Source organism: Squalius cephalus (assembly GCF_949319135.1).
Source record: "Squalius cephalus genome assembly, chromosome: 22".
Classification (NCBI taxonomy): Eukaryota; Metazoa; Chordata; class Actinopteri; order Cypriniformes; family Leuciscidae; genus Squalius; species Squalius cephalus.
In genome coordinates, this window is record NC_137143.1 from 30,408,462 (window position 1) to 30,427,820 (window position 19,359).

Consider the following 19,359-nt stretch of genomic DNA (forward strand, 5'->3'; position numbering starts at 1 on the left):
TGTCACTGCTGAAGCTGATACTGCACTTGTGTATATGTGCACGTGCACGTGTTTGTTTAATGGCCTCTCACTGTTCTTTCCCCTTTTGCCTGTAAGACTAAGCTTTCCTTTCGGTCTTGTCTCTCTCTCTCTCTCTCTCTCTCTTTCATGCTGCCCTCAGTGCGAGATATGGGAGCCCAAAACGGCAGCTGCAGTTTTACAGGTACCTCTTTTGTTTGCTGATTAATTAGCCATGGCCATCTGATACTGCATTCGTTTTCATCTGTTTTGGAAAGCACTTTCAAGTCATGGGTTCATTCTTAGTTTAGCTGCTCCTGATACCGGTGTGATTATGGCATTATACTTCTGAAAGCGTAAGGGAATAATATTCAAAGTACGCGTGACTACAACGTTATTTGCGTGTAATGTTTAACAGCGGATAAATAATAAATGCAACATGTATTGTAGAATTACAGTGGGATGAATTGAGACTAACTGGTGCTTAATATTGTTGTATACTTGTAAAAAGGGATAGTTTACATTCAGTGGGAACATCTAATCTCACTTGTAATCTGTGCATGTGTTTGAGTTGTATACCAGTCTACAGTACAGTGGTGTGTGTCAGAATAATGCTCACTAAGTAGTGTCCCTAACACAAAGCTCTTAGATTTAATTTCACTCCATGTAGAATTAAAACAGTGTTGCAGGTAAGTCATGGAGTTCAGGTTTCCTTGGCTGTGGAACACTTCTGAAACTCAAAGCACGACAAACACGAGCCCGGAGAAGCAGTGAATGTTCAGTAATCTCATATGAGGAATCATATTTCATCCCAAATTCACACTTGGTTAGATATTTATGCCGGTGTGTGTTTTCTATTTAAACATATTCTGTTTATTGTCTTGGCTTAACCAACACTTGTAGAGTGTGGTTATTTATTCTGTGCGCTTTACAGGCAGATCAATTATTATAGGTTCAATAATACAAATATTTTTTAGTTGAACATGTTCTGTGAATATTGTCAGTGGCAACATCTTAAAGTTTTTTTTTTTTCAGGAACTATTTTATTTTTAGCAAAAATTATTATTATTTTTTTTTAATATGCCAGCAATGAATATTGATAACTAGATTTTTTTAAATTCATTTGTTTGCCAAGAAAAAGAAAACTGGTTAAAGCAAATAATTTATTAGGTTTTTTCATTATAATAAAATAACTATAGCCGGGAATCATTCGGCTTTCCATTTAAAGCTATTAATTTATGCACTTGAACCAATTTTAATAAATTCTTCCTTGTAATTCTTGCAATTTGGCAAAACCTAATGTTAACTAGCAAGAAACAATTACCGTAAAATCAGCAGAATTTACAACCTTTATTAATACAACAAATAATACCAAAGGCATACATTTACATGATTAGCGAACATGTTTTATGGTGACGTATAAGAAATCACCCAAAGCACTGACACTAGCCGCGTTTCCATTACTCTTGCGCAAATTGAAATTGCGAATTGGAAATACGCCCAATGGAAACACGTCAATTTCGCAAAAAACCCCGTTTATCGCAAAAAAGTTTTTACGCTCGCATGAGGTGGTTTTTCAGGCAATTCGAAAAAGGAATATTTTGCAAAACTGCAATGGAAACAGTTTTTGCGCATTTACAGTCACCTGACTTAGAAGGTGCGGTGTGTTTGGACAGAATACGAGACAGAGTTCCTTATTAAATTCAACTGGATTCTAAACCTCATAGAGGTGCCACAATCAAGACCTCGGAGCAGAAATGAGTGAGAAACACCCAGAAACACCTCACATGTGCCGCTCACAGTAAGGGTCTTTCCTTGCCATTAATGCTTGGATAACACGTCTATGTTTCCTTCCATTAATAATAATAATGTCTAGTGCGGTGGCTGTGATATATATAAACCTACCAACGTCCGTTGCCATGATTTTTGGAATGACTTATCGCGAGAGGAATAAATGATGTTTTAGTCGCATAACATCGGTTAATGGAAACTCCGTCATTTCGCAATAGTTTTTTTATTGATATTTAGAAAAAATTGCAAAAGTTTTGCACAAATCTGTAATGGAAAAGTGCCTACTGTCGCTGGGCTCTCTTTGTTGAGCCCTGAGCCAAAATTCATTGCACTTATTTGATTTGTATTATTAAGATTTTCACACTAATTCACTAACTTTATTTGCATGCTTCAAACGCACTGGAGGTGCATGTATACATAACTGTCAGGCCTTTATGACGTCTGAAAAAGCTGTACGAACACAATAATGGAGTATATTTTTGAAGTCGCTCCCTGCTGATGGCGTGAGCTCACCTGAAAGCATTTATGCAGCAGCTGCTTTTAGCGATCAGATTGAACGCATCCCTTTCACCCTCATCTGCAGTGCACTTTTCTTCCTGTTTTAGTGAGGGATCATATTTTTATGGGTTGAAAAAAGGAGTTGTTTTGCTGATGGGTTGTTAAAACCCCTGACTCCGTAGCGCTGAGGCTAATGAGCACTCTATTGAATTTTGATTTCACAGCCTTTCACATTTTTGTCCTTTTAAGCTCAAAGTCTTTTAACGTCGCATCACACAGATCCGCTTGACAGGAATTGATCACCATGTTTCACCCTAACACACAGATAGAGTGATGGGAAAGGAAGATTACCTCATTTCAGTCATTATTGGAGTGTGTTAATGGCTACTTTTTTGTAGGTTTTAGTTGTGTTGTGTTATGTTTTGTGTCTTTTTTTTTTTTTTTTATGTGTATAACATGTGTATAGCACACATATAGTACTGTATGAAGATCATATTGTGACTAGTTCTTTGAGAACTGAGATTTAACAGATTCAGTGAGTAAACTGGCTGTAACTGTTTGCTCTGTGGGATTTACTGCAGTCCTCCCTGTTAAATGGCACACCCCTCATTGCAGCACATAATGCAGTGACTTCAATGCAGTGTTTTGAGGTCTGAAAAATACCAATCTGAACGCACAAATAAGATACAACATTTTTTAATCTAGGTTAATTCAAGGTTCATTATTAGTTGATGATCATTTATACATCTTGAAATGTAAAAAAAAAAAACATTAGTATATGCCAAAATTAACTTAAAAGAAAAATATTGTTGATTTGTTTTTTAGTGTTATTGCATTAACTATATGTTATGTTAACGTATAGAAACTTTCTATAAAGCCTTTAGAAAAACAAAACACTGCAATCTGAGCATAGCACTACCTCTCTGGAAACCGTGAGAAAAACAAACACAACATAGTCCACTTAAAAGTCCGGATCAATGCAAAGACAATACTGCATTATTTCTAATAAAAGATGTACGTTGGCATATATCTGCATATAATGTGGAAGACTCATTTAGTTAACGAGTTGATATATATATTATATATATATATATATATTCCAGCTCTTTATGAGTATTGAATCTGGTGATTTCCGGTAAGGGGGCTTCATTGATTTTCAGGATGAATGTTTTAACATTGGCTGTTGAACTTCTCTTTCACTTTCATTTAGACCATTAAAGATGGATGTGCAAGTATCGTTTCATGTGTAGGTTAAAGTGGCTGTCATATGTGTGAACGGTGATGATTGTGGTTTGATGGTCGTTTACTTTTTGTAGAAAAATGCATTTTTGTCTGTTTTGTACTTGATGCACTTTAGTTATCCGGAAATAGTGCTGAGGTCCAACTAATACTTAAATACATTGGATTGTGCTAAAGTGGAACTATTGCAAGTGCACTTTAGGTACACTTTAAATATCTTGCATTTACAGTGATCATACTATCCTTATTAATAGTGATATTAAAACACATTTTAGGCTTAATATTAAGAAATGTGCATTGTGCAATAAGTAAGTACTCCAAATAAAGTTGAATTATAATATTTATACCAGTAAGTCTCAAGCGATATGTCAGTAAATTTGTTAATGCATTTGTAGTATGCTTAAATAAACAGATTTTAAATACATTTTGGTATAGGTTTTTTCATTTGGTATCTAGTCAGTGGAGAGCCATTTGGACATTAATGTTTTTATTTTGTTTGTTGAATATTTATACCTGGCATATTCATTTGTGCTAAAAAAAAAAAGTGCTGATTTTGAATTTCACACTGATATGGCTGTGTCTGTGTTTTCCTGAAGATCCACAAGCTCACACAGGCATTATTAGTGCACTAAAATGCCTTTATCTATTATCACATGTGGAACAACAATCAAAAGCTTTTAGTGCAAAAGCTTCTTTGAATAATTTAGACCAGATATTATTTGCTGCGTTTAGCAGAAACAAATTGCTCCCACCTCAAATGACATAAATGGATTTCCTTCATGGAGTCGGCTGGAGTTAAAGGCGGGATGGGGGTTGGAGGATGAGGGCGATGCTCTCTTCTTCACTAATCAGTTTAGATGCTGGCATGTAAGACACACCCAGTTTGGGTGGACCGCTGGATTCCAGCTGAGTTTAAAAGAGCAGATTGACATTCATATGTCTTGTTCATGAGCCGATCTCCAAGACCTCGGGTAAGTTTTCGCGCTTATTCTGTCTCTGGTGCGACTGCCCACCTGTGTGTATGTGTCGGTGTGTTTTAAGGCGTTATTCTGCACGATGTCCTGTATAATAACAGGGACCGCATGGGTGCACCCCTTTAATTTTCATCCCGTACCTTCTTTTGCATTATGCTTCAAATGGCTACACCTGTTATTGTAGCATCACACATTGTACATGCAATACTACTAGATGATGTAGTCTTTTAGTTCAGAGGATGTTTTTTTTAGTTGCAGTTTGTTTGAGTGAAGCTCTTTGCGTATGGAAACACTCTGCAGTAGTTGAGTGGTTTTTGCAGCACTGTACATCATTCAGTCAAGATTCATAGGATCAATACAGGCTTATGATAAAGAACCTTCTGCACAGTGTTCTATGGAGATGTTTGCAAGTTTTTGGTGGCAGACAGTTTTGCAAAGGGGCAAAAAAACGGTATCTGACATATATATACTTTATATTATAGTAAGAATGATAAGAAGCAATAAGAATGTAAATGTGTACCTTGGAATGCAATACAAGTCGCTTTGGATAAAGCGTCTGCCAAATGCAAATATGTAAATGTAAAATATTACATTATGCGATACATTAATGCATTCAAATTATTTATTTATTATGGTTTTGCATGTATTAATTTTTTGTATTAAATGACATTATCCTATCCCAGTTCAAGCTGTGTTCAACCCAGTTCAAAATCTTTGGATTTTGCCTAGTGTCTGTACTTTTGACTGATAGCAGATGTTACTACTTGACTGCAGTATCTGTATCACACTTATTTTTCTTGCTGTTATAATATTTAGAAATATTTTGAAATATTATATTTTCAGTTATCATTTAAATTTTTGTTAAAGTTTTAGTAATTTTGTTATGTGCTTTGTCATTTAAAAAAATAATTAATATTCTTTAAATTATTTAAGTTTAAATTGATTTTTATTCATTTTAGTACCTAAACTTAAACTTATTTTATTTCAGTTAGTTTCCAAGGCAACATTTCTAATATTCAAGTTTTTCATCTTATATTTACATTTTATTTCACCTTTTATTTCAATTAAAAAAAAACTATTTTTAATACTTCTAGTTTTAGTTAACAGTAACAACACTTAATCAGGTGATTGATCACATGAGCTTCACTGTCTTTACTCCTATTGGTAGTTGCTGCATACCTCAAAACCCTGTCAGTATAAATGTGTTTGTGTACCAAAAGACAGCACCAAAAGCTCAAAACCCTTTTTATTAACCACTTAAATTTTTTACATTTTATTGGTACTTAGATGGATCAACAGGAGTTTTTTTTCTTTATTTCAGCTGATTGCTTTGAATGATTGATCTAATCTTGAAAATGTAGAATTACAGAATAACAAAATAATTCAGAGCTGTTGCATCCTGGCAGTATAACAGGTTTTAAGTGAATCACTTTCCCTGGACACACATGAATGGTGTCACTTCCCTCCCAGGTGACCTGCAATGCATGTCTGTACATCGCATGTGCAGTCTAGACTGATGGGTTTCTTGCATGTGCCTAATTTGTGTGTTGTGTATGCCCTCTGGTGTTTCTTCTTACCTGAGGCTCATAGCACCTGCCTGAACCCACCTGAGTCTTGCTCCTGTGCCATTGTATTGGTCAGGAAAGAGGCGGGACCGTCTCTGATTACAAGACGCATGTCCAGAGTTCTCTGCCACTGATAGCTCAGACCTGTTTTGTTCCCTCCTCACCTGTGCTATTTAAGGCGATGCCTCAACCCAGCTCTCGGCTCAGTCTTGGTCCCAGTTTCCCAAGCCCGCTTGTGCTTGGTGCGTGTGTGTGTGTGCATGTGTGTGTGTAACTGGTGGCAGAATCAGACAGGTGCGAGAGCGTCTGTGAAAAGTGTGTGAGAGCGGGGTGGTAGGGGACGGGGCGTAATCATGTTTGCGGGTGGTGGGTATGCGGGGGGGACCGTTGGGCGCCGGAAATCCACTCTCCCTTCCGAAAACCTGCAGATCCCCAAACCGGCGGGGGCGAGCGGCGTGCGTAAGAGCAGTAGTTGCAGCAGCGGAGGCAAGATGTTGTCCATGTCCTACAGCGAGAGTATTCGGAGCGGCATAAGCCGCTACCACTCGGACCAAGGTCTGAACCAGCCTCCGAGGCAGACGGACCAGGCCGAACTCCAGCGGCTCAGGGAGCAAAGAGTCGCTGCCCAGATCAAGAACATGGAAGACTTCCTTAAGATGAATGGCCTGGCGCTGGAGGAGTGTGTATCGTACCAGACGGGCATGAAGTACAGGTAAGAAAGAAACAAAGTAAGCCGTTACGTCCACTGGACTTTGTGGTCATTCGGACAGCGTAGTTTCATATCGAAGTGCGTATTGAGCTATTTTTCTGATTCTTTTTTTTTGTTTGGCACTTGATGGGAGCGATTTCGTTTCAGGAAGTTGTTCTGCTTGTGTCCGGTGTAAACACGGTAAACTTGTCGGCTGTTTGTGATTGCCCAGCAACGTTGTAACTTGGTGTGGTATATGGTATATTCACAAGCTTGCAACAGCCTTGAAATGGCTTGGAACATATTTGTAATGCATTACTGTTGTGGGGTTTTTGTTTCTAATAAAAGTTTTGCATATAAAACAGAATATTTCTATTTAGCTTGCTTTAGTTTAACTTATTTGAATTAGTTTTAGTAATTCTGGTATTTCATCAAACTTATTCTATTTCAGTTAGTTGCCAGGTATATTTGCAATTTTATTTCTGCCTCATAATGGCTCGGAACATATATTTGTAATGCATTCCTGGTTTTTGTTTCTAATAAATGTTTTTGAATTTCTAGCAAAAATTATATAGTTATCAAATAGATTTTGTATACAGTTACTGCGTCGATTTTGGCCATACTGCCTAATACTAAAATGCCCAAAGCAGAACTGTGTGACTTTGGTGACTGTGGTCCATTTGCTCATCTCAATGCGAGCAGCCAAGGTTTATTTTCATCAACTAGGTCGCTGGCATATTTGCCCAACAATGAGGGAAGGACATATCAATCTCTGAGGCGAGGTGGAGGAAAAAGTGCCCAGAGAGAGCATCATCTCAGCATGTGGCAAGATTGTCTTCCATATTATGGGATTGATGGATTCTCAGCATCCTTGCTTCGGGTTAAGAAATTTATATGGATCTGTGTCAGCTCCCTGTTGCAGAAAAACTTCAGTGTTTTGAGTTTTTACTCATGCAGAATCATTGACAAGTGATGCTGCAGTATTCATGCATGCATCAGGTAAAAACAGTACTTTTGTCATGATATGTTGAGTTGTTATGCAATGGATAGTGTTGTCATGTGCTGGTGTTTAGCTGTCTGGTGTTGTGTATCAGGGACAGCAGTCGGTCAGCGTGTCTATTGTGCTTTACTGTAACGCTCGCTCAGCCGACCGTTAACATCTGATCTGGTATCAGTTCTGAGAGCGGGGCTCGCATTACAAGGCATATGTTGGTTCTCCCATCATATTGAAAAACAATGGGTCATAGAGCACATACACGATGAAAATTAGTGCCATTGACAAAAAACACAATTATCTCTATTGCACATCCAGTGTCTTTTTGGCTGAAATGCAGTGGCTTCAGGGCTTCATTTTGGCACATGATTGCAGGTATTACACATAACTTTGCTCATTCCTGCTGGTTTCGCACTTAAAAGGCGGGAAATTCCCGCAAACATTTATTCAATTAGCTTGTTGGTTCAATGAGCAAATTAATCCACACAGATTATCAGATCAAATTAGTAATTTGAAAACTTTGTGAGACATAATTTCACAAACAGTGAGAGTGATTCTGCATTACAGCATCTTCTCTCTCACTTTCAAGATGCGCACATGGCTTCACATCAACACATCGTCTGTTCAAGCGAGCTGCACAACTTTTGCTTGTGTTTTGGGACAGAATTTTCATCGTCACTAAAGTTTATCATATGCACGACTTGTCAATTTTATTCAAGCAATTTTAAATCATTCAGTCATGCTCTCTCTTTTTGAGCGTCGACCGACTTAGTTTTTCCGGTGTGTTCTGCACCGTTGGCTCAAGTTGGACGGCGATAGGGTTTTTTATGGCTGATTCAGCATGTAGAATCGCTAGTGAGAGAGAGAGAACTCTGATTGGCTGTTCAGCTTAGTGAATGAGTCAGTGTACAAGAATAATGGCAAAACAGCGAGCAAAGAAGTCAAAACGGGACAGATAGAAGGCTGTTCTAATTTTACATCATCTTACCTGAGTGTTCCTGGGCAAATATTTTAATATAAACATGAGTGGAGTGGAATAAAAAAAGTGATAAGCAGGATTGATAACCTCGCGCTGCTGTGTTTACAGTCTGTGTATTTGCAGCCTGCAGCTTCGGTTTCTCTTTTTGAATGTCGAATATAGATGGATATATCATTTACACGCAGGCGCAGAACGTGCATGCTAGTTGACAGTCGGCTGTAGTTCTCTCGGTGTTTAAGTGAAGCTTTTTTGCCCCATTTTTTTTTTTGAGGCAACAACACAGCCGGCTTTCATCCGCTAGTTCTTTGGCGTCAGTTTGGTGTATCCCTACCCTAACACCGTGTCCTAACCAGACGCGATGTGATAAGATTCCAGCGACAAATAATGTGTCAAAATCAATCAAATCCCACAGCCAATCAGAACAGCGTGTGGGCGGAGTCTCGCAGCACCAGAGAGTATTCTTGACGATACTCGCAAGAAAATGGATGAGGCTACATAATCAAATTCACAAATATTACACCATTTAAACATTATTAAAAATACATAGGCTACTGAGTTACTAAAACAATCTATGTCAAAGAATACACCTGTTTGTTCACAATTTGAGAGTTCTTGTTTCCATTTGTTTAATTTCAAGATCTGAGGTGAATTATCCATTGTTGCTTTTACGGCTTCAAAGCTGGAGCACTAAATGATATTCAAAGTTACACTGCACCCTTTTAACATTTAAATAAAGCACATAAACAGCACCTGAGATTATCATTGCCACACTTTGTGTTTGGTGTTCCAGCGCGATGTCACAGAAAAATAGAAACCGTTTCTAAAATATAGATGGATGATGATATCTTGTATCGATCATAGCTAGATATCAAAGCATCAACTATTAAGAGGATTTGGCATTTCCAATTAATGTATTAAATTATTATTATTATTATTATTATTATTATTATTAAATTAATATTAAAATTTATTTGCCCCGCTATAATTTCATAGCGCAGCACCTCATAACCGACGTGCTACAGGGATAATAAAAGATTAGATAGATTAGATAGATTAGCTTATTTCTCATTGAAAATGTTTTAAAAACATTTAATTACATTGTATTTAATGAATTATGTAATTAAAAAAAAAAAATTTTAATAAAAAAATAGTAGCGGTCAATAATAGGTCTGAACACTTCAATAATTATTCATCAATGAAAATTAAGTGCAGCTTTATTTCAAACAGACTTTCAAAAACAACTTGTTTAACACTAAATACTTCAAAAAAATGTTGCAGTACTTACGAGACGGTTATATACAGTTATCAGCAAATGTTGAAGTAGATTCATCTTTCGTCGTCAATATGCAATATTAATGCAGTGTCAGATGCCGGAAGCTTGGTCAGTTTTTACCTTCACTTTTTATAGTGAATAATTGAATGTGGTTCGAGACTTCTTCACTACCATAAATCTCACGCAGGGTTTGCACATTGCTTGTGTGATATCCACTGGCTCGCCTTCATGATTTAAAACTGAAAAATTTCCAATATATCGACATGACTTTTTTCTTTATCACAATTTCATCTTTCCCTGCAAAATGATGAACGACGATTCACATTTCACGTGCATAATTTCCCTTGATAATAAAAGTAAGTATAATTAAGTGAATGAGTAAATAAATAGGTAAATTAATAATCCAATAAATTAGCAAATATGCTCCCCGAAGATAATATCATGTATCAGTGATCTCACACGCTGACGCAAGAGGATTTGACTATGAGTGTCGCCCAACACTAGTGTCTGTATTGAATGACCGGTTTAGTCAGCATTCGCATTTGCATAAATCTTCTCTTGAAACCATTTTGTGCTTTAAATGATTTTATTAGATTAACAGAGGGGAGTATCTTCCATCATTCCTTGATCTTCAATGCAAGCTGCACCCGGATCAGGCAGAAACATTCATTTCCGATCACGCTCATCACTAATTTAAGGATGGAGGGATAGATGGACACTGAAGCTGCGAAAGAGAATGCCTCTCATGCCTTATTGCATGTCTCCTTAAGCCAGACAATATGGTACTTGTGTAACATCAGTACTTACTAGGTTAACACGGGCAGATCTGTTATCAGTGTGCACAAGATTGGGCTTTGATTGCAGCGCACTTAAGTTTGACAGTAGGGTTAGTAGCCCATGCATCCCAAATCTGCTTTATTTATTTCACTTGCCTTAAAACAAAAGGCTGAATTTCAGTGTGCACATCAGCCTTATATATATATACATTACCACTGACTGCAATGCACTGTTTTTTTCTTTTCTTTTCATTTGATTACTTTATACAATTTATGTAGTAGGCCTATTTCTTATTTATAGTGCTTGAAGTTTTTCGTGTAGGTCTGTTTCATTTGTGTCTTTGTTCTATTGTAGTTTGTTTTCATATATGCTTGTAATTGACCGTTCCCAAAGACCCGTCCCTTTTAGTTACTGTTGCTATGTCCGACAAGCCACGCCTCTCTCACACCACACCATGTTCTCACACAGTGAAACACACATCGTGGAGCAGAGAGGACACTGACAACGCGCTGACAGACAGGACAGACCATGTTACTTTTGATATGAAACAGTCTCAACTTTCAAATTTGGTAATTTTTTAAAGAATTTAAACAATAAATACCTTTTTGTGGCTCTTTAATGTGTCTGACAGATCGCTCAGTCAAAGCTCCTCATAAACCGATCATCTATTCCTTCTAGTTAATTTATAGCATCAAATAAACATGAATGAACATAAGGAGGAATGTTGTTTTAAGCGCGGAAAGACGTCAGTACACTCCATTTTTCAAGTTCAAATTCTCCAACGTTAATCTACTAACTCTTCTGACTGGTTTGTCGGACAAAAATGGCGGATTATGATTGGTCAGATCGCCTGTCAATCAAACTCCCTGCGAAGGGTCAATTAGTTAGTAAACAATCACTGTTGACGTGTCTGTAGTAAGCTTGAGAGTTATTTTTTATATATTAGTCCTCGTTTTTTTGTGGTATTGAAAATGGTGATAAGAATTATGACATTTCAATGGTATAAATATTTTAATATCATAAAAAACGTATTTAAAGCAAAAATAACTATATCGTGATATATATCGTTATCGTGAAATATACGATTTTGGTCATATTGCCCACCCCTATTTCTTATGATCATCAAATCGCAACAGTTGTGTTGTAAACATATATAAAATATATAATCTAAAATGTGCTGCATGTTTCAGAGTGGAGTACAGCACTGTGTTTTTGTTTCGATAAGATATTTCTTTAATCAACGTAATAAAAATATTTCAATAATTGGGGGGCGGGGGGTTCTTTCTTTTTTGTCTTTAGCTGATCACATGCATGTAATATGAATATTGAAATTCACCCTTTGTACTCAAATTGTACTAAATTGTAAGCAAATAATTGTATCTTTGTTGTGCCCTACATGTTGTTGTGTTAGAGTGTAAGGTGTATAACCTGAATGTTTTAGGTGATACGTAGAACACACACTCCTCTCCTTGACATGCATCCGCCAGGGCAGCACTCAGTGGAATTACGTTTGACCCACAAACGCGATTTCATTACACCTGCTAAAAACCACCAACTATCAGCTGTTGCATTTCAACCTCCAATTTCCTCCCCAGACATTCATAGTATGTTTTACAGTGCTTGCACAAGTAATTTTAGTGGATTTTCACTACTTAATCTTTTAAGTCTTCATTTTAAAAAATAATAATTAATATCTTGATTTTTTTTCAAGATAATTTCATGCTTAGATGGGCAATTTGGACTAGAATGTTGCATTACTAGAATAGCAATTGTGCTATTGTAATAGTTGCATGCTGAATTGTAATTGGTCTTTTCTTTTTGTTGCATCTATTTTCACCTTTGCAATGGAAAGATGGCATCATATGACATTTAATTACGTAGATTAGCCGAAACCTAAGTTTACCTAAATGCTGATCTTTTGCTGTCTATCAGGTGCTGCTCTTTCCTTCATAAAAAGAACATCTAATTGACATTTCAACATTGCAATATCTAATTTGTGCAATTTAACACCATTCCTATGCACATATTGGTGTCTTCTAAGTTTCAGTTGCACATTGACCATAGTGAATAACTGGACATAGCCGGATACAATCTTGTGGTCAGTGCTTAATGGTTTCCCAGCCATTCACTTTTCCATTATAACCCCAAGTAATGACCTTCTGAAATCATGAGCCTTGATTTGACAGCGCTGTAGCACCGGATGATTGTTATTACCAGATTTGAACACTAGGTGGAGATCGAGTTCTGTGAAGACATGATGTCAGACTCTGACACAGATCAGCTTTCTCTCATCCATCAGTTCAAGACATTAATGGATGTCATGTGATGTCAGTGTGACGTCTGAAGGAGAGCAGGTCAAATTTCTCAGTGTGATGAATTAAGAAAACAAAACAAAAAAAACAATTAAATATTGACATTGTTTTGAGAAATGAAGTAAATCAATCCATTAAATGCTCTTTAAGTAGTCCTATAATGCCAGGGATGCTTACTGGAACAGCTTGTAGTTTATCAACTGTGTGAGACGCTATAAATTCAAAAGTGTTTGTGATGTGTTGTGCATTTCTTTTGTCGGCCAGCAGGGGGTGGTGTGTGTACAGGACTGACTAATTGAATAAAAGCAGGTTTGGGAACAGCTTTGTGAGGACCACATGTTTGCAGATTTATATAATTGTGTTGTTCTGCAGTTGCTGTGTGGATATTAGTCAGAAATGGTGTATTTGCAGTTTGTGATGGTTATTAATAGCTTTATTGATCATAACTGTTTTTAGTCTTACTGAGAAATGAATGAATCTGTGTTATCTGAGCCAGCAAAATAATCGAACTATAATGAATGAGTTCTGCATTGTGCTGTATTCCGTGTATTCTTGTGTTTTTCTTCTAAATATTCCTTAAGGAGGTACATTTACTGAGGAACATGCTACTCTGAATAATGCCTGAACTTCGTATCTTGAGCACTCCTTGCGTTGTTGTTGTTTTTGCCTCTTCATGATGACTCGCTTAATTTAGTCCTAATTTGTAAGTCGCTTTGGATAAAAGCGTCTGCTAAATGACTAAATGTAAATGTAAATGTAAAAATGTTTACGGTATTTAAGAGCTGTTTTCTCAGTTTTCTTTAGATTTCGATCTTTTCGCATCTGAAGCGTCTCAGCTGGAGGAAATAACCCATTATTTATTGGCTTTAATATATCGGCCTAATTTTCTTATCGGGCCGATAACCATAACGTTAAAAATGAACATGTATTGGCTGATACCGATATGGTGGCCGATATATCAAGCATCCCTAATTTTATAATATATTGAAATAGAAAACAATTATTTAAAATTGTAATATTAATTGACAATATAAATGATGCAGAGTGGCCTGCAAAGATATTTCTTAAAAGTATTTACTCCCTTTTTGTTTTTCTGCCTCTCAAGACACCATTAGATCAGCAGGAGAAGTTCTTACTGAGAGAAATAGCGCAGCTTCTACACAACCTTTAATGTGAGGACAGCGGTCTGTGTCAGGGCTCTTCAAATCAAATCCTCGGCCCACATGAATATGGCAGCATTACGTAAGAGGGCTTCCCCCAGATCTTTCTTCACTTTCATGATCCTGAGACAACCAGACATCTTGCTTATCGAGGGGAACATCAGTAGACAGGTTTGAGCCCAGAGGGACTGATACATCGCTCATATTCTTGTCATTTATATGATTACTTTACAGTATTCTTCATTCAGCAGATGCTTTCTTGTCCAAACTGACTTACAGTAGGTTTGTACTTTTAGGGAAACCTGGAGCAACACTTCGGCGGTAACCCGAGTCACATTCCATACGAGTCAATGAACAAAAAATACATTCTTCAAAAAGTTATATTATTTAGTGACCTATTACTTTAACACAAAGTTAACGGTTTTCTTTAGATCCTTAACCTTGTGTATGAGTGATAGTAGTATGAGCGATTTCCCTTCCTAAGATTTTCATATATTCAGAAACCATTGTACTGAATAAAACGAGCCCGATGATGTAACATTGTTTCAGTGGCTGAGCGTTCTCTAACAAACCCAGAGGGAATTCAGTCTAACTATACCTCCGATCTCCCATTTTCCTCATTCGTGCTTTGGTGGGTTTTGAGATTGAGCACTGATTGTCTCTTCACAGCATTGCTCGCTGCGGTGATCCCTCTGTGCCTTGTTATAGGACACAACAACAAATGATTCGCAAAGCGCTCAATTCTCCAGTTAAATAGAATAAAAGTACGAGACCTCTTTATGTGTGTGTGTGTGTGTGTGTTTTCGCTGATTTTTGTGTCAGTTTTAGAGTTGAAGAGTCCAGTTATGTGGGCAGGATTCGGCTGGTTGCTGACAGACTGATAGTGTGTGTTTCTGTGTGATTGAGGGAAGCCTTCCGGCAAAATTGTGAAACCCTGTCACTCCAGAGGAACATAAATAGCGTTGTGCAGGTGAGGCCATCGCCATCTTTCAATCATCATATTCTTCCTGGACATGTCGGTCTAACAATGTCAGTGGGTTTAATAATGATGGATCAGGTCTGTCAGCGAGCCATTATGGGCCACCTGTGAAAATGTCACTTAATTTGAGGATGTTAATGCTTGTCCTTGTAGTTTCTTACGTTTGAGGTTGTTAAAGTCCCCGTTAATCACGTCTTCACCGCTCAAGTGTGAGTTGGGAGTCATATCGTCTTGATCACTCTGAATATGAGCTTCTTAGGATGTGATTTTCACAGAGCAATAATAATTTTAACGGTCTCTTTCACGTCAGGATAAGAGCTGGATATTGTGAAGTCAGCACAGTGTTCGAGGAAGCTCAGTAGATTTTTAGGATGAGAGTGAGCTCTTAATTGAAGCAAGAAGCTGCTGAGATGGGAGTTTGCAATTTTACCAAAGTGAAAATGAGCATTATAATATAAAGAGAGAAGAGGGAGTAAGGCTTTTCTGGACCAGAAATAAGAATTTTTGTTATCTATATTAGGAATCTGAATGCCACTCACTGCAATTAACATGCGACATAAAATGTGCATCTGACAACATTGTTAGTATCAATTTCAGGTTATTATTATTATTAAACTATAAATAAATCCAAAAACTATATAGAAAATAAAATAAAAATGACAAAAACACATTTCTATTTAGGGGTTTTTCTATCTATCAATGTTTTCCATGTTTGTAGAGTTAGTTCACAGAGTAAATATATAGGCTACAAACTGAGTGTGTACATAGCTCTGTTTCTTGTGTGTTCGGCCAATCAGTGTACACTTACGTCACTTACGTATTGTGCTGGGTTAGACCGACTCTGAAGTAGGAGATAATTTAGTTTCCCTAAAAGGCGTTCCTAGAACTAAAATCGGTGCAAACACGCCAAAAAACGGGTACTTCCAGCATTAGTTCTAGGAACTATGAAAAGGTTCCTCTGGTGCGAACGCCACTCAAATTACAAAAACTTAAACTAAAAGTAAAACAGAAAATGTAAAAATAGTCTAATTCAAAATATTAACAAAAACTATATTAGTATATCAAAAATACTAAGAAAACTCTGTTATCATTTTGGAAATAAATCCTTTCTAACTCATGCATTTTTAATACATTTTTGAGAAAATGCATTGCATTTTGAGTTAAGAAAAAATGTTAAAAATCACAGTTGATATTGCTTTGTTTCTCCATCATCAACTTGATTTGATGCACTGCATTATGGGACACACTATTTCGTGCTTGAATATGACAAAGCAGTAGGTCATCCAGGTACTCTTTGCATACTGAAGATATGCATGTATACTGTGCACAGTACATGCTGCAAAAGTAGTAGTGTAAAACTGGAGTAACCATTGTGTGTGATGTAATGTCACTGTCATCACCTTAGTTTATACTTGCCTATAACGTCTATGTAAACAAATGAATTGAGTGTCACTTGGTCACCTGGAAGCCTTAAATGATGTATAGGGTTATCTGCTTCACCCAGGCAAACACCTGATTCCTGTACAGAGACACGGAAGTGAATCTGAAGTGACATTTGTCATGTTACTGTGTTCGGGTCTGGCCTGAACTGCAGTCTGTCCCCACTGATGTGAGTTTGGGAAGGGAGGTGGTGTGTGTAATGAAAAAGCCTTTGGTTGAGGAAAACCATTCTGATCTTCAGCGTCAGTGCCTGTTATTTCTTCTACCCAAGAAGTCAATGGATGGACAGCTATGTCAATGTTGCCGTATATCACTGTTGGATAGGGAGTCCAGCACAACAAGCTGTTGAAAAAAACAACAACAACAACAACAAAAAAAACATCCAGTTTAAATACATTTTAAGTGATATACCTCTCTGTTATGGTGTGTTTGCATGTATATATACAGTTTATTTTAAATGCTGTACATACAAAATTTATTTGAAAAACATTTGATATTTTTCCTGTTTTATCATATGTACAGAATTATAAATATAAATGCATACAATGTTAATTTTATTAGCAAAAACATCTTCAGGTTATACAGTTATATTTAACTACTTCATAAATTCACTTTTGCTGGAAAAATGATAAAATAATACTTTTATAGTTTTTAACTCATTCTAACTGAAAAGACTTGAAATTTCGATAAAGCTTTATCTTTTAGCAGCTCGACAATGTTACCATGGTGACATATTAACATCAGCTGAATTCATAGCAACAGTGTTCAGTAATAACAGATATACAAATGTTAAGGTTTACATGATCTGCATATGTTTTTAAGACATGATCTGCATCTGAGATGCTGTTCTGTCGGCTGGGCTGAAACAACACACTGGTTACTATCCTTACTTTTGAGCCCTGGTCTTCCTCAGCACAGATAAGCTGCTTTAATGTGTTTTCTCCATCACAGCGGTGTGTAGCACAGCTGTGTGTGTAGCAGCTGTTAGTTAAGCATGATTAGCATGATTTGCATAATGGCGTTTTCAGTTCACAAGAGTCAGCGTGTGCTCGTTAGTGTGTTTTGATATGTGGTATTGCTTGCCAACAACTGGAAAGCTTCCATCTCCAGGTCTCTCTGGAGAATCAAGTGTTTGTTTGATATTGGAACAGTCCATCAGGGAATACTTTCAGTGTCACACCAAATCATCCAATTATTTACAGGTTCAACAAAATGACACATGGATCCTTGATTTCAACATGCACATCTTTATTTATTTATTATAAATCGGCTTTGTGATTTTTCCTGAATTTTCTTCTTTGCTCAGCTGTTTTGGTTCAGCCCTAATCAAAAAGCAATTTGTTTTCTGCCATTCGACGTTCCACGGGAGACTGTTGAACCTGCACATCTTCACAACATTAATTTCACGTTTGATGTCTTTGTGCTTTACTGTGTATCCCAGCAGACACTGATTGGTCCAAGAAGGGGTAATAAAGAAAGGATTGATTGGCAGTTGAATTGGATGGTACATTTACAGGCATTTACCAGAGAATAAATTACATTGTGGTTCACTCTTCCAAAATCTAGAGTCAGAACTATATAGTTTTACTATTTTGAGTGTTTTGTTTTTAACGCGAGTGTTACACATATACATGTTACATATCATTTGTTTTATGAGATTTGTAAGACATTTTCCATAGAATTTACAACAAAAATAACTTTTTAAAATAAGCTGCCATTCAAAATTTTGGGGTCTGTAAGAATTTTTTAAAATGTTTTTGAAAGAACTTAGTTACAGTAAACATGAAATTCTGTAAGCACCACTATCGTCAAATACGATTGACAATTAGCATACAATTTGGATTGGCGGTATGGTTCTGTTCTGGACAAGCCTAGCATGGATAAGAGCAGGAGAGCAGCGATTAGGGTAAACAGAACAGAACCAACATGAATATATTGCAGATATCCTTCATTCAGTATTTTAATGTACAACATAATTTGAGAATTTAGTCTGATTCAAGGGGAATCAGATTGCCAAATCCTGACTGAAGAGAGGAGTAGCTGGGGAGGGAGGAGGTTAATTCGCTCCTGGGAAACGCGATAGCTGCTGATAATACTGAAGGAGCTTATATGTGTATACAGTGATCTGATAGGGGTCGTATTCCTATAGGTAAGACATGGATAAGCTGAGAGTCAGCTGATGCAAGCTTGACTAACGTGAACTGACGCTACACTTGATTATTATAAGATTGTTTGATAAATAGAAAGTTCAAAAGAACAGCATTTATTTGAAATAGAATTCTTCTGTACTGTCTGTACTGTCACTTTTGATCAATTTAGAGTGTCCTTGCTGAATAAAAGTATTCATTTATTTAAAAAAAATTTTTTTGAACAGTAGTCACAGGTACATGTTTACTTGTACTGTGATCCTGCAACAAGATCTTTTCTTAATCTGTATTAATGTCTTGTTTTCTAGGTAAAATTTCTCAACGAACATCCTTAAAACATGACATACAACATGATATTCATTTTGTTTTAAGGATGTTAAGATATTTCTTCTGGAAAACAAGCTAACCTTGCAGCAGGACCAAATTGTTGAATCTTTGAGTCATGGCCTTTTCACACGCCTAGTTTGAGAATATCCATTGAATCTGGCCCAGAAAGTCATCCTTGGACATTGTGTGGATGAAAACTTCAGTTGCCATAGAGATTGC

The 19,359-nt window shown here is 36.8% G+C and overlaps 1 protein-coding gene across 4 annotated transcripts in view; it reads left to right on the top strand.

Moving 5' to 3' along the window:
- kcnab2a (potassium voltage-gated channel subfamily A regulatory beta subunit 2a) overlaps positions 1 to 19,359 on the top strand; it is a 91,678-nt gene that overhangs the window by 34,236 nt on the left and 38,083 nt on the right. For 2 of the 4 annotated variants that reach the window (XM_079857049.1, XM_079857051.1), the window contains exon 4: positions 161 to 202. The exons of the other annotated variants lie outside the window; for them this stretch is intronic. In XM_079857049.1, the coding sequence (XP_079713175.1) occupies positions 161 to 202 (42 nt within the window). The remainder of the gene's footprint in view (positions 1 to 160; positions 203 to 19,359) is intronic. 4 annotated transcript variants of the gene reach the window in all.